The sequence below is a fragment of the Bos javanicus genome, chromosome 8 (genome assembly GCF_032452875.1).
Source record: "Bos javanicus breed banteng chromosome 8, ARS-OSU_banteng_1.0, whole genome shotgun sequence".
Taxonomy (NCBI): Eukaryota; Metazoa; Chordata; class Mammalia; order Artiodactyla; family Bovidae; genus Bos; species Bos javanicus.
In genome coordinates, this window is record NC_083875.1 from 85,529,452 (window position 1) to 85,552,656 (window position 23,205).

Genomic DNA, 23,205 nt, shown 5'->3' on the forward strand with positions numbered 1-23,205 from the left:
GGAAAGAATATGAGAGACCTTAGATAACTAGGTTATTAACCCAGATTAAAAACCAAAGATAAAATATAATTAGTCCCATTAAATAAATCTTTGTCACCAAAATGAAGATGCTACATGGGAGAAATAGATTTATTCATTTTTACTGTGGGGGGGGGGGGCATGAAAATAAACTTTGTGGACTGACTTAATGGAAACACAGTGTACTGGTTAATGGCTTATCTTGTTACCTCCTTTCACTTGTTTTCTTGGGGCTGACAGTGTGCCAGCCTCTGTGAATGTAGTTGGAACAAAGGGAGGTGGGGTGTGCTGCCCCTAGGAGGCCACTGTGGTGGTGGCGCCTGCCCTCTGCACACAGGTGGCAATCTGTGGAGCTGTGTGCACTGGAGTTCAGCAGGAATGGGGTGGGCGGCTTAGATTGTGAGTCCAAGGACAGGGTCTGCTGGACAGCAGGGACCATATGAGTGTGTGGCTGGCACCTAAAATAGATACATTTAAAGATGCATGTATTTATATATACATGTGTCTTTCTGTTTTGACTTGATGGACTTTAAACCTTTTAAGTTTAGAATTTTTTTTACACATTTAAACACTAAGATATTCAAATGTGAATTAAAGGGATTCCCTCAATGACAAAACAGTTACATTTTTGTAAAAGAATTTTCAGAAACTGTCTTGATTTTGCACCCCTGCTCAAGCAGCCTGCTTCTGGGAGTTGGGGTCCCTGCAGAATGGCTGGTCATGGCGCTCCTCTGCAGCACACTACCATCTGACTTGACTGGGGTTGATTGTGCAAAGCTTGCTTTTCCTGTTGCTAACAATCATGCCTATCCACATATCTAACTCCTAAAATTCTTCATGACCTTGAAAGAGATGATTGTCTAGACTTGGTGTGGAGCTGGAGATGAGCCAGTTAATCATTTAATTCTGTCGGGATTTGGCTTCTTCATAGTCTTCAGTTTGCCTCAGGTGTTACTTTAAGGAAAATGAGCCCAGGAAGGGGGTATGGTTATTTGGATAGAATTGACGTATCCAAGATTGCATTAGAATCAGCACCATCCTGGCTTCTGTACCTGCTGTCAGCCATGTGAGGGGAGGATGGGGTCTCCATGTGGCCCTGCTTCAGCTCTCATGTTTATTGACCAGAGTAAGCTATTTGTTACAAAATGCACGCCCACGTTTTACCATCTGACTGTTTCTATCAATCCACTTTGGGGAGAAGTTTTAACATACTTCTGTGCAGTGTGCTTTATCTCTATTGCTCTCCTTTCCCCATCACCGTTTTTCCCTTAAAGTATTTGGGAATTTTGTGGGGAAATATGCATGTTTGTGTTTCCAGAGTTAATTCCTGCTAATAGTGGTAAAACTACTGTGGATAAAAGGTTATTTATGGAGTTTAACAGTTATACTTGTTATATAGTAGGAGATGCTTAAGTAAAGTGGCTGCCAAGTGCAAGTTATTTCTCAGATCTAATTAGTAAAAACATGGAGAAAAAGATCAGCTATCTAAATTGGATTTTCCTTGATTTCTGTGATGATCGCAAAATATGTGTAAGTTGTACCCATTGTTATTACTAAAACTATTAATGAATTTATAATATTAAAGCAAATTTTGTCTAACATCCTTGATTTATACATACTAGTTTTATGGGGAATCTTTGAGAAGAAATTTATTGATGGTCTGACTGAAATTCTGAATGAGTCTCTGAAGTGCATAGAGTAGAAAACAAAATATTTTAGAGTTGAGGATTGATGACTGATGGCTTACTAATGAGAGAATGCATTGTTACACAAGAAGTGACATCTTCATACTGTAATTACTAGAGCTGTTTTTGTCAGGCTTAAAGTAGCTAAGATAGGGCATAAATGGGTCTCTCATTTTCCTTTCTGTAGTTTCACCAGTGATCATTAAAGAGTGGGCAGCTTACAAAGGGAAATCGCCGCAAACCCCGGAATTGGTGGAAGCTCTTGCCTTCAGGGAATGGACCTGCCCCAATCTGAAGAGGCTGTGGCTGGGGAAGGCGGTGGAGGACAAGAACCGCAGAATGAGGGCCTTCCTGGCCTGCATGAGGTCAGACACACCAGCCATGCTCAACCCAGCCAGTGTGCCCACTCATCTCACGGTGCTGTGCTGCGTCCTACGGTAGGTGCCACTGGCCGCCTCTTCAGCCACTGCACGTTCTCCAGCAGGGGCTTGTACAAATGCCTCTCAAAGAAGTGCACTGTATGAAGTTACAGTTCAGTACCCCAGATTCACCTGGGGTTATTCCAGATGAATCAGGTTGTCAGTTGAATTTGTTCCCATCTAATATTTTCATATATTATAGAAATATAGGTCATGTAAATACAACATGAGTTTGAGTTGATGCTATATAGTGTGTTTATAGAATAGGTAACATTTGATGAACCTATATTTTATGTAGATATCATAATGATTTTAAACATAGTTTATCCTTTAAATGTTAAAGCTTTTGATCACTATTGGGGGACTGTATTATATGTTTATATATTAGTAATTTTTCTTTGGTAAAATGTGTCTCTTCTTCCTCCTTCATTTATTTAATCATATGTAGATCAGTATGGACTTGTGGTTATCTCTCTTTCTAGGGTTATAACCTGATACAGCCTTGTTATTTGGTTGTTCAGTTTGTTCCAGCTCCGGCCTTGGGAGCTTGTTAAGTGGCTCCTGTGTCCTTTGTCCCCCCTGACCCTCCAGCATGTCCTTGCTTTCTAGCACCACAGGATGCCCAGGTTCGTCCTGTGTCTGCCCTGCCCTGGAACCTGCTGTCTCTAAGGGGCTGACTCCTGCCTTGGAGAGAAGGTTAAAAACCCAAATATGTGCACTGTGTTCTTCCAGACTCTTATCAGTCAGTGGGCCACAAACGCCTGTGTGGAGACTGTTGGTGTTTGGAGTAGTTCAGTGGTAGAATTCTGCTGCACGGGAGGCCCGGGTTCAGCTCCCGGCCAGTGCAAAAGCAATGCTGTTGAGCTTCCCAGGTGGTGCCAGGGGTAAAGAATCCCTGCCAGTGCAGGAGCCACAATGCAGGTTCAGTCCGTGGGTCAGGAGGACCCCTTGGAGTAGGAAATCTCAATCCAGACCAGTATTCTTGCCTGGAAAGTTCCCTGGACAGAGGCGCCTTGGCAGGATATGGTCTGTGGGGTTGCAAAAAGTCAGACATGGCTTAACAACTGAACAACAACAACAGTATAGCGTGGTATATCAGTTTCTTATCTTTATCTCCATTGAGGATTAGCCTAATGGGAGAGACTAATTTTTTCATTTTGGTTTTAGAATCTTCTTCTGATTTCCTCTATGGAATTCATTTTATATTAGCCAAAACATTAAGACTTTGGGTTACTGGAAGATTAAATAGCAGTAGTGAATTTGGTTACTTTGTGTTTCTCTCTTCCAAGTTTAAAATCATGTGTGGCATTTCATGTGTTGGGTAGACAGCTAACTGTCTACTGTATGCCTGACTTGAAGGTCGCATTGGGCCCTGAGTAAGAACGATGTGTGTGGCACTTGAGGCTTGTTCGGTTGCCCCTTGGCCAGAAGCACCCATATGTTAGTGGGGGACAGCCTCTGTTGATGCTTGCACGGTGCTCATAGTGTTTCATGACGCTTGGGATTGTGGTGCCTTCACGTCTTGTCTGTTCATTCACTGGACCTCATGGGGTACTGGGATACCTAGCAAGTGCAGACTGGACAGTGATCAGACCCCAGTCTTTGGCTCAGTCCTCATGACTTCCTTGGCCATTACTCCAGAAACAGCTCTGCCTCTTTTAGGCACTGTTCAGATGGCCTTTGGAAAGTCATGATTGTCCTGGCTCCCATTTATTTGTTTGTTTTGTGGTTGTTTATAAAAATCATACTCATTTTAGAACTTGAAAAGGTTAACAAATGCAACTAGTAATCTTGAGTTTGATTGAGCCTCCTCCCATGCTCATCTCTGTGGTGTCAAGAGTACATGAGTACCATGAGTACAGCACAGGTTCCCTCATACTTGCTACTTGGGTAGAAGCCAGAAGACATGCTTGGTTGTGCAGAGACTGTTGTGTGCAGAGACTGTTGTGTGCAGCGTGGGCTTGAAGCCGTGGAGTTTCCCACTTGGTAAGACTCACAGAGTTTCAGATCCTGAGGAGGAGGGGCTGGTTGGGAAGAGATGAGAGAGAGTGGCTTGTGGCACAAGTCTCAGGATTTGGGGTCAGGACATCAGTAAATGGGTTGGTCCATCTCTGCGAAGAGAATTTGTTCTACCTTCGTGAGTGTTTTGGGCCACAGGGACAAGTAGGTAAAGGAGTATACCCTGTACGGCCTGTTTGATTGATGGGTATGGCCTGCTAAGAATGTGCGATGAAGGGCATGGGGGTGGGGGCAGGGGCAGGTGCAGATGCGTAAGAAGGTTGGTGTGTCTCTCCAAGGGCTTGCCAAGGACAGGCTATAGTCTAGGGCCAATGGGCCCAGTGGTCTTTCTCTAGAGAAATTGCAGCTGTGTGACAGCAGTCTGCTGAGGTTGGGGGAGAGGCACCAAAGGGCAGCTTCTGTGTCCCCGAGATGGTAAGGCCCTGTTGGAGGCCACACAGCGTGACCCTTGGCCTTGATGGCTGAACTGGGCAAATGTCAGCAGCCACAAGGCCAGGCTGTCATCCCAAAGGCTCTTCCCTTCCTTAATTTTTTTTTTTTCTTTAACATAATTTTAAACTTGAAATTGCAAAATTAGTACAAAGATTTGGTGGCTATTTTTCACCCAGTTTCCCAACATATTAAATTTTTACTGCAGTGGCTTTCTCTTCTCCTGGCTGTTTAATGGAAGCTGTGAGTATAACACCACCCTTATCCCTAAGCTCTTTGTTTCTTTCTTTTCTTTTTTTTTTAAAGACATCCTCAAAATCAGAAAAATACTGATACATCTCATCTACAGATACTCAGATTTTTCTTTTTATCTCAGTAACATCCTTTATTAGCAACAAAATCTTGCCTTGTTCTTGCATTCAGGTGCCTTGTCTCCTCCAGATTTCTCAGGTTTCTTTGGGTTGATGCAGAGATGTTTCTGAAGAGTAAACACTGGTGTGTTTTATAGATCAGGGATCTGGAGATTATGTCTTTTAGACAACATGTGAGCTAATGGGTGTGGCTGCTCTAGGAAATTGTGTTTAAAAACAGCCAGCCAGCCCCTGGGTGCAGTTTGTCAATCTCTGGGTAGACTTTTTCTCAGTCTAGATTTGCTGATGTTCTTTCGTGATGAGGTTCAACTTCTGCCTTTGGGGCAGGAGGTGGTGATCTTCTCTATGCTTTCACTAGTGATGTCAGTACCTATATGTTACATATGTTCCAAATGTGACATTGCAAGAGCAGTCAGGATTTCACTGGTGATCCAGTGGTTAAGAATTCCCTGCCAGTGCAAGGGACACAGATTCCATCCCTGGTCTGGAAAGATCCCACATGCCTCGGGGCAACTAATCCCATTCACAGCAGATACTGTGTGCCACAACTTGTGAAGCCTACGTGCCCTGGAGCCAGTACTCCGCAAGGAGAGAAGCTGACACAGTGAGAAGCTGGCAAGCCGCAACTAGAGAGAGCCAGTGCGCAGCAGGGAAGACCCAGCATAGCCATAAATAAATGAGTGAATGAATAGAGCAATCAGAAAGGGGGAGAATGACAGCCAAATCTCTAGAATCCTTGTAGTGACACCAAGGAGGGACTAGCATCTGAGCAGAGGTTCAGTGTGAGGGTCAAGTATGTATCCAGAACGAAACAGAAAGCAGCCTTCCTGGGGGACAGCTGAGACCAGACCGATGACGTCTCCAAGAGAGCTTCTGAGAAGACAAACTGAGTTACTTTCTGGAGGAACTTAATAAATTAGATAGAGGGTTTGAGCCCCCCAAACAAGTGCAGGTTGTTGCAACATAGCCAGGAACATAGCCAGGGTTCAGCTGCCCAGTTGTGCCAGTCGGAGGCAGACCACGTTGGTTCTGTCCACCAAGTGACTTGGAGACCTCTTGTAGTCCAGCTTCCGTGCTTCTGAAGGGCAGTGTGAGGAGAGGTGACTAGCAGAGAACTCAGATACCCTCAGACTCCAGTGGTAGAAAACGTTAAAGCCTGGCCCAGGAGGAAGACATGGGAAAAAGTGTCTGGAGAAAACTGAGAAACATAAAGGGATTGAAAACACTGTCATGCACAGATAAGGATAGTGTGGACACAGGAGATCGAAGGGTCAGCTTTTGTTCACTGCAGTGCCGGTGGTACTGTCCATGTTCTGTGGTCTTTAAGCTGTTTGTCTGTATATATGCATATCTTTAGGAACGCACATCATGCTCTTTCTATATACAGAAGTTCCTTCTGAGGACTTGAATTGAAAAAGAGATAAAGGTTAACTTTGTTAAAATATAAATAGAAAGTCAGATGGAGGAAATGGTAGGTATTGGGATTCTCTCGTAGCTAAGTTGGTAAAGAATCTGACTGCCATGCAGGAGACCCAGGTTTGATCTCCTGGGTCGGGAGATCCTGTGAGGAAGGAAATGGACACCCACTCCATCCAATATTCTTGCCTGGGAAATCCCATGGACAGAGGAGCCTGGCGGGCTACAGTGCATGGGGTCGCAAAGAGTCGGACACAGCTTAGCGACTAAACCACCACTAACCCCAAAGACTTTCTGTTGCAGCTAAACTGGGTGCCGAGAGTCTTTGCTGCCAGGAAAACCAGGAAGGAACTTGAGAAAAACGCCCTGTCCACGACACAGTCTTTCCCGAATCGTCATATTTAAAGAAACATCTAGCCTTAGGGCTAGGGGATGAAGAGGGGAATTAGTGTTTGTGGGATGAAAAGAGTTGTAGTGATGGATGGTGGGGGATGTCTGTTGGAATACAGTGATTATACCTAATGCCGTTGCACTGTCAATCTAAAAGTGATTAAAATGCTAGATTTTTTGTTATGTGTATTTTGAAGTGTTAGCTGCTCAGATGTTATGTGTATTTTACCACAGTTTTTAAAAAATAAGAAAAATAAAAGGGATGCAAAATATGGATACTTAGGCAAGGAACATTTTATATTGAGCACAATCTTTCCACAATAATTTTTTTCAGAGAAAAGTAGGGAGACTTTGTTCAGATTTGCTGTTTCTTGCATCAAATTGTGGTTAAAACTCAGTAAGACTTTTGTTTAAGATGTTTGGCACTCAACCAGTTACATAGGGTATTATTTTTATCTTTGTAAGTGTTGGCAGTTTAATAAAGTAAAACTTCTACATCACTCTTTTAAGTATATCTGATCAAATCTAAATACCATAGAGATTTAACACCCACCTTGTTTACCTTGTTTGTTTACCTTCCTTTTTGCTTCTACTGCATAATTTGACCGTGAAGTACATAAGCTCTGTGCCTCCACTTCACCGTCTCTATAATGGGACAGTAATGGTTCCTGCCTCAGAGTGGCTGTGACCACTTAAGGAATCGGTTGTGTGCAAATACTAGCACCTGGCACCAGTGAGCACTTTCATTTTTCTATTGGGATTTTTATTGAAAATACCCCTCTTAATCATTTGGATAGAACTTCCTCCTTCCCCTTTTATGTTTACATTCCTGTGGATGAATATTAATTATTACCGAAATGAGAGAAGGCTCTGCACTAACTCTGATTCTAATTTTGTCAACTTAAATTTTAAGCGCTGAGAAACCTTTCTCAGCAGACAGTACTGGAAAAGAGCTTTGTTAGGTATGTCACAGTTCTCCAGACTCCTCTTAAGCTATTTGCCAGAGATCACATAGGGATGACCAGGAGTTATTTGGAGGTATCAGCTGGCAACTTGACTAGGTCATCCTTCAAGTTTGCTGAATACAGACTTAGGAACCATTGGATATGCAGTGAGGCTTATGATGAAGTTCTTACTGGCTAGCCCCTCGCTCTCACACCCAGATACTGTTTGGGGTTGTGCCTTTACCTAGTGCTTTGGAGGTTGTCACTGGGCCAGTGCTGAGCGGCAAGGTGAGTAAAGGGAAGTGATCAGTAGAGAAAAGGGACTATGGACACCTGCCAGTTCTCAGGCAGATAGTACAAATGGAAGTTTGGAGACTTAGAAATTGATTTCCCTTTAGGTGCTCACACCAGGGTGGCCCCAGTACACCTGCATGACCCCAGGGATGGCTGGCACTAGCTCTTCAGGTGCCGGTTCTGAAGCCTGAAGCTTTATTGTCCCTGCTGTCACTTCCTATTCCACTGCAGGGCATTCACCTGCCACCACCAGAGCCCCTTCCGTGCAGACAGTTTACACAAGACTTAACTCTTTATCAGGAGGTAAATCTTGCTTATTTGGACTTAGGACCTACCTCCCAGGTACTGTGTATTGAATTAAAATAGATAAATCATATAAATTGGTGCTTAACATGTATTTTCAGAGTTTAAACCCCTCAGAAAAATATATAAGTTATATACTAAAAAAAAAAATTACCAGCTGGTTTGCAGTGTGTTCTTATTTAGTATGCTATTGTTAATTATTGCAAAATCAAACATTCTGATCAGCCCAGCTAATGTTTAGGTTTCCATTTGTAACTGGCATCATCCAGTGAAACTAGAGAAGCTGGCTAAGAAGTCCGTAGAGGCCTCCTTGGTTTGTGTCATCCTGACTCTCCCTAGAAGCCGACCACCAGGTTGTGTGTGTGACTGGTGACTGCTCCATCCTGACACCAGACCCTCTCTGTCCACCCCCTGTAGGTATATGGTGCAGTGGCCTGGAGCACGGATACTGCGTCGCCAGGAGCTGGATGCCTTCCTGGCTCAGGCGCTGTCCCCCAAACTCTATGAGCCTGATCAGCTGCAGGAGCTCAAGGTAATCTACAAACCTCATTCTTTGTTTTGGGAGGTCTTATTTTGGAGCCATGGCTCACCAAGCAGTCACTCAGTGCACTAAACTAGTAATACTAATGACGTGAACTTAAGAGCCTCAGGGCAAAAGGGATTTCCTTCCCGGTTATAGAAACAGTCAAGTCTACTTTTGTGTGATAAAGATTTTTCCCTTGTTTACCAGTGGGTATTTATTCTTGTTTTTCACATCAGGAAGTAAACTTGCCTTTTATTTCAGGTGGGGATCCCAAACCCTGGGAGGGCTTGGTCCTAAGAGTTTACTAACATCTGGCCAGGAGTCTTTTTCTTATTTCGTTCTATTATTCCTAAATACAACATTCATTTTCTCTAAAAAAAAAAAAAAAAAAAATAGTCTTTGCCCTCCTGGTATTATAAATCCCTTTTAAAAAACCACTTGAAGAACAATATTATGTCATCATTCCTGTGCCCTTCTAGTCAGCATTTAACATCGTATTCCTTTTAATTTTCCCTTCTAGTATTCTTTTTTTTTTCCTTTGATTGTTTTGACAGTATTAATTTTGTCCATTTTGTCACCTGGTTTTTTGGTGTGCTTATCTTTTCAGTGCACTTTTATTAGTCACTATGTCCACATGGCTGTACTTGCTTTCTAATTTCTACACTAAATTTTAGAAAGTTCAAGACTTCAGAGTTAGCTAAATTAGTGGATCTGCCTTTTCTTTTTAATGTACAGGGTTTTGGTTTTTTCTTTGCCATTGGTTTGATTTTTTTTTGTTGTGGTTTGTGTTTTTTGTTTGTTTTTTTTACAAAATTTGATTTGTAATCAAGTAATCTCTTTTGACAAAATTGCCTTCACTTTTATTAGATCTTTTTACCATTCTTTATGAAGGCGTTCTTACCCTGCAGAAGAATTTTAGGCTCATTTGATGGGTTTTCAGTATTCTACTGTTGGGGCTCAATAAATCTGTGGTTGCCCCTAAATTATTGAGTTAAATTCAGTAATCCAGTGTTGGCCCTCAACCGTGTGGACCCCATGTCATTTGTGATCACCTTAGGCTTCTGATGACTTTGAAACAAGCTAAACTAAAGACAACCAAACTTAGGCGAGTCTACCTCAAATTATATTCTTTACTTTGTAGTTTAGAGAGAAATTTTTTTAATGGTTCTGAGTTTAAGTTTTCGTTGTAGAATATTTGGCCGGGTGTCCCCTGAGAGGCTGGCACTAAGTGCAGGCCCCTCGTCCTGTGTCCTAGAGTGGTGCCATCACCACCATCTTCATCAGCAGACTGTGCTCAGGGGTGTGGTAAATACTTTGACTAGAGTGTGGTGCCATCCCTCTACCTCTACTTCCTGTTTCTCTTATTTAGATTATTACATCAGTATTGACATCCCAGTTCTGAAAATCAGACCGCCAGGTATCAGGTATGCCCACCAAGCCTTATTCACCATCAACTTGCTTTTACTCAAAGTTCATCTTCTCCCATATCCTTTTCATTTTTGGATCAACACATAGGATATAACTTTTGAAAGATAGTCACACTCTAAGCTTTCATTTTGGTTCTTTTGAGGTCTTAGTGCTTTCATGATTTTCTCCTGATTCTTCATCTAAAGCCAGGCATTTCTAGAGCTGTGTTTAGAAAGACCCATTTTATGTGCAGTTACTTCAAGCCCACCACTGTCCCTTTGGGTCTTGCTGGTCTGGAGGTCTGTGTTCCTTTCACCAAGGACAGCCTGCATCATTAGTGCTTCATTCACGAGCACCATAAATCCTGAGAGAGCTGGAAGGGAAAATAACAGCGTTCATTGGGGGGAGAAATAGTTGGGGTGTTTTGTTTTGTTTTTTAAGATCAGTGATCCTCTCAGTTATCAGATTGAGAACTAATCATCATTTAAATGAACAAAAATCCCTATGCAGAGACTGAGAGTCCCAAAATTCAGTGATAGAAAAGTAAATTTCAAAATGGCTTTTTCACTTAACCGTTAAAGTTGTTTTGATATTTCAAAAGCAGTGACAGTGCTTTTCTATAAAACACCATTTTCCTGCTTAGGATATAGTCAACTCTTGATTTTTGTTGTTGTTTTAGAGGCCATTATCCAGTTTGTGGATTGCCCAGATCCTGTTTTTCTTCTCCCATTTTTGCCCATCATGTGCTTTGAGAATAAAGAGGAGAACAGAAGGGAAAGACCTAATTTTGACAGTTTGCCCTCTTGATGGCTATTCTGATGGGAGGTTTGGGAAAAGATGTTGAAACCATTGGTTTAAATGAATTTGCAAGAGTTTCATCTTGTCCATTCTCTGTCCTCCCGCCACAACCCTGAACAATTGATGAGTGTTCTGCGTGGCTCAGTGATTAACAGCCCTCACTTTTTCCCTGTTATTTTTTATTTTTTGGCACCTTTCCTAGGTTACCAGCACAAACATAAAGACTAAGGTAAAGTCAGCACTGATGCTGTATTTGAAGGAGGGTGGGTAAAGGATGAAGAGAAAGATCTTTGTACAGTTTTAATATTTATCCAGTTTCTTTCTCCCTTGCTCTTGACATCCCTATAATTGCCTTAAATTCTTTTAACAGTTTCACATGCCAAGTGCAGCATTAAAAGATGGAAAATGAAGAGCTTTAAAGACAGTATTAGGGACGTGCAGCATGTCTGTGATACCTGTAAGAATTGTTGTGCATATAGGTAAATATGCCAAATCAAAGTAAGAGTCTGTTGCCCAGTAATTAGAAGTTGGACAAAGTAAACCTCACTGGAATTTGGTTCTTCAACTAATTGGCTGGAGATACGTTCCATATTTGTGTTTCCTATAAGATTACAAAATCTTGTCACTGTTTTTCTAGTTAAGGAACTTTGAATAATGGTGAATATTTTATCTTCTGTGGTATAAGAGAATGAGGTTAAAATGTGAATATTACAGCCATTTCTATGATCAAGAGTTCAGATTCTGGTGCTACCAGTTATCAATTTTGTGACCTTGAGCTCTCTGTGACTCAGTTTCTCCATCCATGAAATGGAGTTCTAACAGCAGTATCACACATACAGTTGTTGAGATGTTAATGAAATAATACATGAAAAAATACTTAGTGCGGTATCAGATACATATTTAGTAAGTGCCCCATAAATATTAGATAGTGTTATATGTACAATTAACATTTAGGGAATGAAGTATAAAGTACCATGTAAAATAACTAAAATTTTTTTGAATCAAGTGAAATCATACAGTAATTGAGATTTTATTCACTTTATTTAGACAGTTTCTAAGAACTTTCCTTTATTAAATTAATAGTTGCTATTTCTAAAACTAATTGACTTGAAAATCATTTCTTAAACCCATAAAAACATAGTTCATTAAGTAATGATAAAGTCATTTAAAATAAATATATATGTGTGTGGATAAGGTAGACTTAGCCATTCCTCCCATCAGATCACTGGGAAGTTACTTGTTTTAACTGAGGTGCCTCTGTGTTCTGGCTCTTATTTCTTAGCCTCAGCACTCAGATGGGCATCTGCCAAAGTGGGTTTGAGCCCTGTTAGTTAAGTGAGGCCTGAGGGTGGATATGGCCCGCGCCACCAGTCACTAAGAAATGACGGTAGCATCGAATTTCCCCGAAGGACGCTGCTGCCACTTTGTTTTCTTCAGAGCAGCATCAGCATCACCGTTGCCTTCCCCTCCGCCTTGACCAGGCCCTCCCTTCCCGGCCTAGAAGACTGTGGACTGGCAGCAAGAGAGTGGCTAGAGGCCCGGTTGCCATCATCCCTGCAGAGAGGCCAGGAGATGGGTGCTGCACGGGTAGCCCCCAAGCTCAGGCTGGCATCGCTGCTGTGACACTTTCCCACAGCGTCAGTGTTTAGGAAGGAGAAACTCTTTCTCTGCCTCGAGACTCAGAAGAAAGGGATTTCCACTTCCTTTCTGCAGTGCAGAGAGAGGCAGGATCAGTAGGGATCTAAGTAAGTTACGGGACTTTTTTTATTTCCATTTTGTGCCCGCCCCGCTTTCTGCTCATAAATGTAAAAATTCATCTATCATCCCGAACCCACATGCCCTCAACTGAATATGCTTATTAGTTACTCTTTCCAGCACTACATTGGACAAGCAGAAGCCAGCAGGCGTGGGCTGGGAGGGACAGACTTCTTCAGGTTCAGGAAGTTCTTCACTGCATTGACTTCAAGTTTTGTTTTTTGTGTTGTTTTGGTTTTTTTTTAAGTTGAAAAATATGGTGTTAGCTGATAATGGGGAATGTTGACAACGACAGCACGACACATCAGATAATCATAAGTTCATTAGTGTTTGGCACCGGAATCATCTTTTTTCTCTTTAATGAAAAGCTCGTTTACCTGCCACAGTTAGGCATTGCTTAGTTTGGTACGCATAAAGACTGCATTCGCAAGATACCATAACCTTAGAAAATAAACATGCACGGTGGGAAGACAGACATCAGGACAGTTAAAACTCAGTCCTGGATAATCCACAAACTAGGTCCTTCACAGATAATCAAGAGTTGACTGTATTTGTCAGTGTTTCTTGTCCTGTGCATTAGATGCTAGAAGAAAGGGCTATGTGTACAAAGGAAGGCTCACAGCACCAATGACTTGAGGGAAAAGAACCCAGAAATGCAAGTCTCTAGACTCTGATAGTCTGCATGGTTCAGATACAGTGTTTTTGCTGTTGTGTTCTTTCATTTATAAGCTATCCATTTCTCCTAAAACATTTTGACAGTCTCATTAATAAGTTGCTATCTAAAACATTAACATATAAAATAGACATAAAATATAAGCTTTAGAATGAAATTATACCAAGTAATTTCTTTCCAAATAATTTTTTTAAGATAACTACTTTAAAAATGCAGAATCTTAATAGAATATTCCTTTTTACCACATTTCTGTTAATATATTACCAGTGTTTAGAATCTGCAGTATAAAATTTTATTTCATAAATGAATTGTGGGCTTCTTAACTGCTAAGGAGACCATTAATGATTTGTTACTTTGTCATGTGTCCACCTTAAACACTATTGATTTACACTTGTATAACTCTTTACAAATTTCAAATTGAAATATTTCAGTATGTTTATAAAACAGCCTCTTAAACTTAAATTTGTTAAATAACATAAAAAGTCTTTCTGTTCAGACAGGTCAGTGTTAAGTCACTGTAAGATAGTGATAGAGCTACTTAGGGGGCATTTGGTTGAGGGGTGTCCTTATGACCCATGGAGAGTTATAGTCAGACATTGCAAGAGTTGGATGCTGTAGTACTCTTACTCCATAGAAATAATTCTTTTCCATTTAAAGATTGAGAACCTCGACCCCCGAGGCATTCAGCTGTCAGCTCTCTTCATGAGTGGCGTGGACATGGCCCTGTTTGCAAACGACGCATGTGGCCAGCCAGTACCCTGGGAACACTGCTGTCCTTGGATGTATTTTGATGGGAAGCTCTTCCAGTCCAAACTCCTCAAAGCAAGCCGGGAAAAGACCCCACTCATCGACCTCTGTGATGGTCAGGTCAGTTGCAGGAAAGCAGGCTGGGTGGGGCAGGGAGGAGGGGGTGGCCCCTTCTAACCAGAACGAAATAATGTTCACTAGCTAATCTGTTGTCTTTCCTACTGAATTTGTAATGAGCCCATGCAACAAGAATTTAATTTAGATTGAGCCAGCCCAGTGTGTAACTAAATGTCAATTCAGTGCCCATATGAGCTGAGCCCAGAACATACACTTGGTTCTCATTATTCACAGTAATTGTACTGTATGAATTCACCTTGAACACTGAATTAGCAAATACTGAATTTTTGCACTTAGGGAAAATACAGGGTTAGGGTCCTGCAAGCCTTCTGTTGCATCGTCTTCATCAGTCAGTCAATAAGACAATAACCTTGTCTTATGTATATTTCTGTTTAAATACTTCTTAATGCATATACATCGTTAACTCACTCACATTGAACTTATGACTGGCAACGTTATAACTCAGCTTCAACAAAGCTCATTTAACTAACACACGCATTTTGTCTGTACGGCACATCACAGCCTGGCACTTGGGAACACTAGCCAATACTCAGCACTGTGCTATTCTAACAGCAAAATCATTCACAAAAACACAAAATTGTGGCACTAAGGAGATGGTGACTGGACACATGTTTACAGTATAAAAACTGAAGCATGAAGGAAGTGCTGTGCTTTCTTTAACCTTAGGTGGCAACTCAAGCTTTATTCCACTCAGTGAATGTCTTCAGATGACTGTGAAAATGCTAGGAGTATTGATTTTGAGTTTATAAATAAATTTTAGCAAGTGGCTGAGTTTACAGATGTGGAACTCATGAATAGTCAGGATTGACTGTACTTGTTACAGTTCTAATTTAAAAATAAAGTGAAGTAGGTCATCGGGTTATCTTGTCCCTTTGTATATAAAAGAAGTTCACATATGCTGCAAGCTTTTTGCTTTTTAACCTTAGACTACAAAACATGTATTCTTCCACATGCTGCTTAAGTTCAGCTCAGTTTAAAGACAAATTTACAGAGTAAGCAGATTTTCAGGTTCTCTGATTAAAGATTTGTTGCTGGTATAGCGACTTAGCACATACATATTTATGTATTTATCAACAAAAGACACTCAGTGTTTTTTTGCAGTATAATTTGACACACACAAGTTGTATTGCTCACATTTGTGCAGGCTACCTCACTGGTAGCCCCATGGACAGGTCAATTGGTCTATTGTCCTTTCTCTATTAGAGAGCTCCAGGCATCTCTTAAGAAGCATCTACTACTCTTTGCCTCAGTTCCTTTTCTGTAAAGTGAATGTTTGACCTAAAATTGAATTGGTTAGGAAAGTAAAATTTAAAGACGTGAACTCGGCATCGTCTACTCCCTGGTGCATGAGCGGAAGGAAGGCTGCGAGCATGACTTGTCTGGACTTAGTCATTGATTTTGAGAACCAAATTTGTTTTCAGTTAATACTAAGTGGTTCTCATCTAAAAATATGTTGAGAAGGTAGAAATTTAAATTCTTGTTTTATAAGATTATGAGATAAAGTATCTTTTTTTTGTTGTTTTTGGCTTTTTTTTTTTTTTTTTGCTTTTGTGGTCATGTTTGCATTTTGTGGCCTTCCCTGGTAGCTCAGTGGTAAAGAATCTGCCTGACAATGCAGGAGATGTAGGAGATACAGGTTTGATCTCTGGGTCAGGAAGATCCTCTGGAGAAGGAAATGGCAAGCCACTCCAGTTACTCTTGCCTGGAAAATCCCACGCACAGAGGAGCCTGGTGGGCCATAGTCCATGGGGTCACAGAGTCAGACAGGACTTACCGACTATACTACAACAACAACAGTAACATTGCATTCACTGAGCAGATTGTGGCTGTGTTATTTATGGGTAAATAAGCACAGACAGAGGAGCCTGGCGGGCTACAGTCCATGAGGTCACAAAGAGTAGGACATGACTAAGTGGTTAACACACATGTAGGCGTAGCATAGTGGTCAGCATGTCTTATTTCTTCCTGTTCATTCCAATTCAATTGAATTGAATTTGTGAATGAAGTTTTCACATGCCAGTCCTTGACTTCCAGGCCGAGCAAGCTGCCAAGGTAGAAAAGATGCGACAAAGCATCCTGGAAGGGCTGAACTTCTCCCGGCAGAGCCACCCACTCCCCTTCCCACCGCCAGCGGCGCTGCCTTTCTACCCCACCTCTGTGTACCCACGGCACTTCGGGCCCGTCCCCCCGGCCCAGGGCCGAGGGCGGGGCTTTGCAGGTGAGTGTGTCCACCACTGTAGGTACGGACTTGCTAGTGTGGGGAGACAGACACACATACATAACATGCAGGCCTTCTCAGTGAGCTGTATCCTGCTGTGTTGAGACCTTGTAAATAATTCTCAGCCTTAGTTATGAAGTTTGCAGCAACAGCTCTTCACATTAGAAAGGAATAAACTTGATCCTGGAAGAGATTACGTATGGGAAAGGGAGTGGGAGCAGAAGCTATTGCAGAGATATGATTTTTAAATTGGTCAGTGTAGCCAAAACTCTGCTGACATTTGTGGTTTAAGATTTTCTCATGTTGTGGGGTCAGCGGAGCTGTCCTCCACTAAGGCTGCCTCCCAAGCCTGTGGCAGAGCCCATAGCAATAGTGTTTGGTCTCCAGAGGCTCCTCAAAGAGCAGGCAAGGTGACTTTCCTGTGTTGCTTGTGAACAGAAGAGTCAGGAGGCTCTTCCCTGGCAGTTAATGGTGTAAGAACAACTGAAGGGCACGGGGGTCTCTCTGCCTGAAAGCCCACTGGTGGCTTTCCCTGAACCCAGTTCCTCATGGCTTCTCCCGTCTCTCTCCACCTGGGTCCCACAGGAGTCTGTGGCTTTGGAAGCCCCTATGGGGAAACTGTAGCGACAGGCGCTTACCGTGCCTTCCGAGTGGCGACAGCAACAGGACACTGTGGAGCCTTCTCAGGCAGTGACAGCAGCAGGACTAGCAAGTCACAGGGCGGTAATTATGCCACAACTCCTCCTAGAGCTTTTTTCCACCAGCAGCTTCCCGCTCCTTCTGGCTCTTCTTCCTCCTTGTCTGTCCTGACTCCAGCACCAAGTCCTTTCTGATAGGCCCCCCACTCTGGTATTTGCTGCTGCTCATCTGCCAGCCTCTGCCTCCCCCCGGGTCTCTGTGGCAGCTTTGCTCTGACCCACCTCTGTCTTCCAGCGGGACCAGTGTGTCCACACACAGCCCTTCTGTGCACCTGCCTCCTAATCATTGCCTCCTGTGATAGACAGGTTGCCCATTCATTCCCAGGGACGTTTTTTTGCTTTCGTGTTCTCTAACAGCCCTCTCTAGGTAAAGAGGATCATGCTTGTATAGAAGAATCTAAGGGCATTGTACAGTTCTTGGCATAAAAGAGTTTTTCATAGTTTTTTTCAGAGAAATATTAGTGAAGAAAAGTCTAATAAAAGAGTCTGGTTTAAATTTCCATTGCTTCTCTTCTCATTCATATTAGGCTTGTGAGGGTGAGAAAAAGTCTGAACATTGAGTTTTGAAATATTATCTCGTGATTTTGCTGTACTTTGAAGCCCATGACTTGTAACTTTGTCATAAATGCCACATTTTGGGACTGCAAATCTAAACCTGACTGTCAAGTCAGTGTTACAGGATTACTCAAATACAGTTTTGAAGAACTTTTAGGATAGGCAAGCCTTTCTTGATCAGAAATATTTTTCCAGTTGAGTTACTTGGGTTCTTACAGAAGCTACTAGAGACATCTTTTGTAATAGTAATACTCTTCTGGGTGAACGCTGCCCTCTCTCTGTAGCTGTGGAAGCCACTTTTCTTCTGCTGTACTTGCATGCCTGCTCCTGCCTCCCCTTAGTTCTCCTGGCTTTCCAGGGTGCTTTCCTCCTGTTACTGCGCATCACACAATGCACAGTAATGTGTGTTCTCTGCTTTACAATCAGCTTCAGCTTTTTGCAACCCTTGCCTGGAAACTCATGCTGGCCTGCAGTTGTGATAAAATACTGTTGGGGGGGTGGGGAGGAGTCCTGACTGTGAACATTGCTCTATCAGTGGTTTAGTCTGAAATGACAGTAGGAACGTGCTTCCTAACTTTTACCAAATTGTGTCTGGAATTCAGATCTCCACTGTCCAGTATGGTAGCCGCTGGCCACATGTGGCCTTCAAGCACTTGAACTGTGGCTCATCCAAACTGAGCTGTGTCCTAAGCGCGCACCTAATTTTACAGACTTAACATAGAAAGAATGCATAATGTCTCATTAGTAGTTTTTTATATTGATTACATGTTATTTTGGGTATATTGGGTTAAATAAAATATGTTATTAATATTTACTTTATGTGTTCTTACTTTTTTAATGTGGCTACTAGAAAATGTAAGACTTATTTGTAGGTTTTGTTGGACAGCGCTACCTAGCTGTTAATGATCATGGCTAACATCCGGATGATGGAGAATTTATTATAATCCTTTCCATCTCCCAAAAAAGAAGATGCTTGAGGTTCTGTTTTGTTTTGTTTTTATCAGAAATTTTGGTATCAATTAATTGTCTAAGCATTTTCTTAGGTAAGTTAGAAAACTTTGGAATATTCAGGCTACCAGTAATTAATAGAAGTTAGTGAATACAAGGAATATTTGTAACCCTGCCTAGGGAAATTATCATTTAATAACACAATGAGACTTAACAGGCTAGCTTTACTGATTAATTTCTGTAATGTTTTGTTAAGGTAGTAAAGTCTAAGTAATTACCCAAAGAGAAAAACATTTGAATTTGCAGATTTCTATCTTGATAATGTGGAAGGTGTGCCATGTATACCCAGTACTTTATTGGATCTGTTTCTTCCTAATAGCTGTACTCATTTTTCAGCCATAACTTAATTTCAGTTGTGATTTCTTCCAGTAGCCAACACAGTTGTCTTACTTTCAGATATATTTTTAATGACAACTTAAAATCATTAAAATCAAACTGTCTGCAAAGATAGTTCACATAATAAACAAGAAGTCTTTAGAAAGGAAGAGAAAGGGCTTCATATGAAGTAGAAACCACATTTGAAAAGAAATTGCTTGCTTGTTTCTCTTTGCTATTTCTGTGATTGTCAAGATTTTTTTCATCTACTTTTGTGCAGGAATCCAACCTATACCTTCTCAGGGAGGGAAGCTAGAAATAGCTGGCACCGTGGTTGGCCACTGGGCTGGGAGCAGACGGGGCCGAGGCGGCCGTGGGCCTTTCCCCCTGCAGGTAGTTTCTGTTGGAGGACCAGCAAGAGGGTGAGTTCTGAACCATGAAAATGTATTTGTGTAAATAAAACCAACCTCTTACCTGTTACTTTAATTATAAGCTTACTGGTAACATCTTTATATCATTAAATATATTTTTATTGGTTATGTAGGATTCCATTATATACAACAGTATGTAATTATGTAAACCATTGTTAAAGAATTATCCAGAAATTAAAGTCTGTGCTTCCTATAGCATAGACTAGACACCTTTAAATCCATTTGATATTATTTTAAATGTTATCTTTAAGAGATACAAGTCTGTTTGCTTTTGTTCTCTTTTATGTGTTTAGGCGTCCAAGAGGCGTTATTTCCACTCCAGTGATCCGAACATTTGGAAGAGGTGGAAGGTACTATGGCAGAGGCTATAAAAACCAGGGTGCGATTCAGGTAATAGCACCATGCAGTGCTAGTGCCAGCTCACTTCTGGGCGCCTGCTCTGCCCGGCCAGTGTTTCAGGGCCCCTGACCAGAGAGGGGGGCGCTGGAAGGCTTCTGACCCAATAGTGGCACCTGGTGGTTTTCAAATGTACCTTCCCTCAAACCCACCTTCCCGCAAACCCAGACCGTTTTAGCATCGTGTGGGGTAAAGCGTGTGAGCTTGTGTTCGCGTGCTGTACCTGGGAATTTAGCTGAGAATAATCCAGAAGCTGTTAATGCTATCTATATTATAAACCATCATTTAGGTGAATCATTTAGGATTTAAAAAGAAGTTGTGACTTTGTAAGTGCTAGAACAGTGCATTTTTTTTTTCCTCCTGCACCATCTTGACTAGTTCTTCCATGAAAGGATCAGCTCATGAGAAAATAAAGTCACAGACTGTCTGTCTTCATGAAAGAGCTAGAACTTTCTTCTGCTTTGGATACTCCATTTTAGGACCTGGATTCTGATGCATTTCCCCTTGAGAATGATGTTTTAAAAAGACCAGTCAACTTTAACACTGTATTACGTTGTCTCATTTATTGAATTATGGCTTTAATTAAAGTACACAATTTTTTTCTCATAGCATCCTTGTAAACATTAAGAGGAGTACACTTGTGTGACTCATTTATTAATTAATAATCCTTATTTGGAAATAGTTGGCCAAGAGAAAATAAAACTTCTGCCTTTGCCAGGTGATCTTAGCATCTTGATAGCTTCTGTATTTTGATGAAATACATCAAATAAGTCAAGTACAGAAACAGTCTCTTGCCTGAAAACAGATCCAGGCAGCCCCTGTTTGCCGTGCAGCATCCAGCAAGGGGGAGGTCCTCAGCTCATTCCGGCTCCCCTGTTGTCCCGCCCTGACCGTCCTCAGCCTTCATCAAAATGCTCTTTTGAGCCAGAGGTACTCTCAGTCTCTTAGCGGGTAGATGAGAAGGAGGAGAACTTCTTTCTTACTTCTCCAGCCTGGAGCTTGTCCTATAAAATGCCTCTGGTTTTTCATTACAGTCATCCTTGGTGGGTACAAGGGCCTTTCCTGAGCTAGTAGTGGGAAATATGTATCCCTATAATGCTTAAGCACTTTCATTTTCATTATAAAACCTAGATACCAAAAAAACCACACACACCTAGATATCAAAAAAAAAAACTATATCAAAATGTAGTTAAATGAGATATAAGGCAAATAGCCATGGAGCCATCACCCATGTGATGAGTAGCATTTTCCCAGCTCTTTCCAAGAGCCTCACAGGCCCAGTCACAACACTAACCTCCTGCCTCCCTCTGTACAACATAACCACGACCTTGGAGTTTTACACTTATTTCTCCCTTGTCACTTTCTGGTTTTTTACCACTCGTATGTGCCTTCCTAGACGCTTGATGAATTGTATTCGTTTTCTTTAGTTTGCTATGTCTTCTAAGTCTCTCTGAATCCCCAGGTTTCCCTCCCTCCCTTTTTCCTTCATTTATCAACTGAAGCACAACTCAGGCTATGTCACCTTCAGAATCCTGGCTTTTGCTGAGTGCACACTCACGTCCTTGTGTGACTCTGACCTTTCTTGCCCACTCGTAGCTGGATCTGGATGCTTCATTGTCCTTCGGTTTGTCCCTGTGGCAAGACTGCAGTGGAGTCGCGTGCTTTCCTGTCTGCTTATCGTTTTTTATGTGTTAGAACCTGTTGATCCATTTATGTACTGCAGATTGAAAAATGAAGAGACTCTCATTCCATCATTTGTTTTTCTTTATTAGGATATTTTTATAAAGAGATGCTTCCCTTCGCTTTCCATTTGGTGCCTCAGTGTTACAGCCCTTCAGGAAAGCTATAGATGAACACATGGTTCTGTAGCTCAACTCACCTGTCCTTGGCCACTGGGACCCTTTGCTGTGACCTCTAGTCTTCAGTAACTTCCTGTCTGGTGTATCACCCAGCCCAGCAAACCAGTGACAGTCATTTCTCTTTGTTTCTTGGTTTCTTTAGTGAGAAACAGCATTTCAAGACCACAGTAAGAGCACTCCCTGATGGACATAAGTGGCCATAGTGTCAGTCACAGTTCCTAGTGTTCTGTGTACATAGACACACACAGTCCTATTTCTTTATATATATAAACACACACACAAACGATATGCTTTTTATTATATTTTTTAAAGGTAGGATTCTCTTGAATTCACACTGATGTTTTCAGTTTAAACTGAAGACTATAAGGCTTGTATTTAGTCTCATCTCTGTTAAATCTGTATGTTCTTTCTTCTAGACCAAGTCACCATTTCTGGGCTTTTCCTATGAACAGATCTAGAGGGAAGAGGTGTACCCATGCACACTCATGTATAATGCACATGCAAACATATATACATATAATCTGCTGTTCCTGCCCACCCCAATTAAATTGACTCTTCTAATGCAAATTCAGAATTTCAGGAATTTGACTTAACGTTTACTATTTATGTCAGTGTGTCCTTTCTTCCCTCCTGAGAATCTTGGTTCCTAAGAACCCAGAGAATGATTAAATTAGAACATCCCGTAGCTCCTCATTTATTTCATCCCACATTGCATACACAGTCTGTTCAGTTCAGTTCAGTTGCTCAGTCGTGTCACTCTTTGCTACATCATGAACCGCAGCACGCCAGGCCTCTCTGTCCATCACCAACTCCTGGAGTCCACCCAAACCCATGTCCATCGAGTCGGTGATGCCATCCAACCAACTCATCCTCCGTCATCCCCTTCTCCTCCTGCCCACAATTCTTTGGCTCCATCCCTTGATTCTTTCTGGAGTTATTTCTCCACTGATCTCCAGTAGCATATTGGGCGCCTACCGACCTGGGGAGTTCATCTTTCAGTATTCTATCTTTTTGCCTTTCATACTGTTCATGGGGTTCTCAAGGCAAGAATACTGAAGTGGTTTGCCATTCCCTTCTCCAGTGGACCACATTCTGTCAGACCTCTCCACCATGACCCATCCATTTTGGGTGGCCCCACGGGCATGGATTAGTTTCACTGAGTTCGACAAGGCTGTGGTCCATGTGATCAGATTGGCTAGTTGTCTGTGATTGTGGTTTCAGTCAGTCTGCCCTCTGATCCCCTCTCTCAGTGCCTACCGTCTTACTTGGGTTTCTCTTACCTTGAGGAATAGCTAATACTTCTATCACTAGCACAATCACAGGAGACAATTAAAGTGTTGGTATATGCTTTCCCCTTTTCCCCCACCATTCTCACATTTTAAAAAGAAGCTATGCT

The 23,205-nt window shown here is 41.9% G+C and overlaps 1 protein-coding gene across 2 annotated transcripts in view; it reads left to right on the plus strand.

Moving 5' to 3' along the window:
• Nucleotides 1-23,205, plus strand: part of FAM120A (family with sequence similarity 120 member A) — a 115,397-nt gene that overhangs the window by 87,188 nt on the left and 5,004 nt on the right. Inside the window, exons 11-17 of one of the 2 annotated variants that reach the window (XM_061426233.1) lie at nucleotides 1,891-2,140; nucleotides 8,706-8,820; nucleotides 14,102-14,311; nucleotides 16,364-16,547; nucleotides 17,133-17,270; nucleotides 19,404-19,545; nucleotides 19,848-19,944. In XM_061426233.1, coding sequence (XP_061282217.1) covers nucleotides 1,891-2,140; nucleotides 8,706-8,820; nucleotides 14,102-14,311; nucleotides 16,364-16,547; nucleotides 17,133-17,270; nucleotides 19,404-19,545; nucleotides 19,848-19,944 — 1,136 coding nt within the window. Of the gene's footprint in view, nucleotides 1-1,890; nucleotides 2,141-8,705; nucleotides 8,821-10,180; nucleotides 10,507-14,101; nucleotides 14,312-16,363; nucleotides 16,548-17,132; nucleotides 17,271-19,403; nucleotides 19,546-19,847; nucleotides 19,945-23,205 lie in introns of those variants that run through there. The other variant, XM_061426235.1, reaches the window with a different exon arrangement.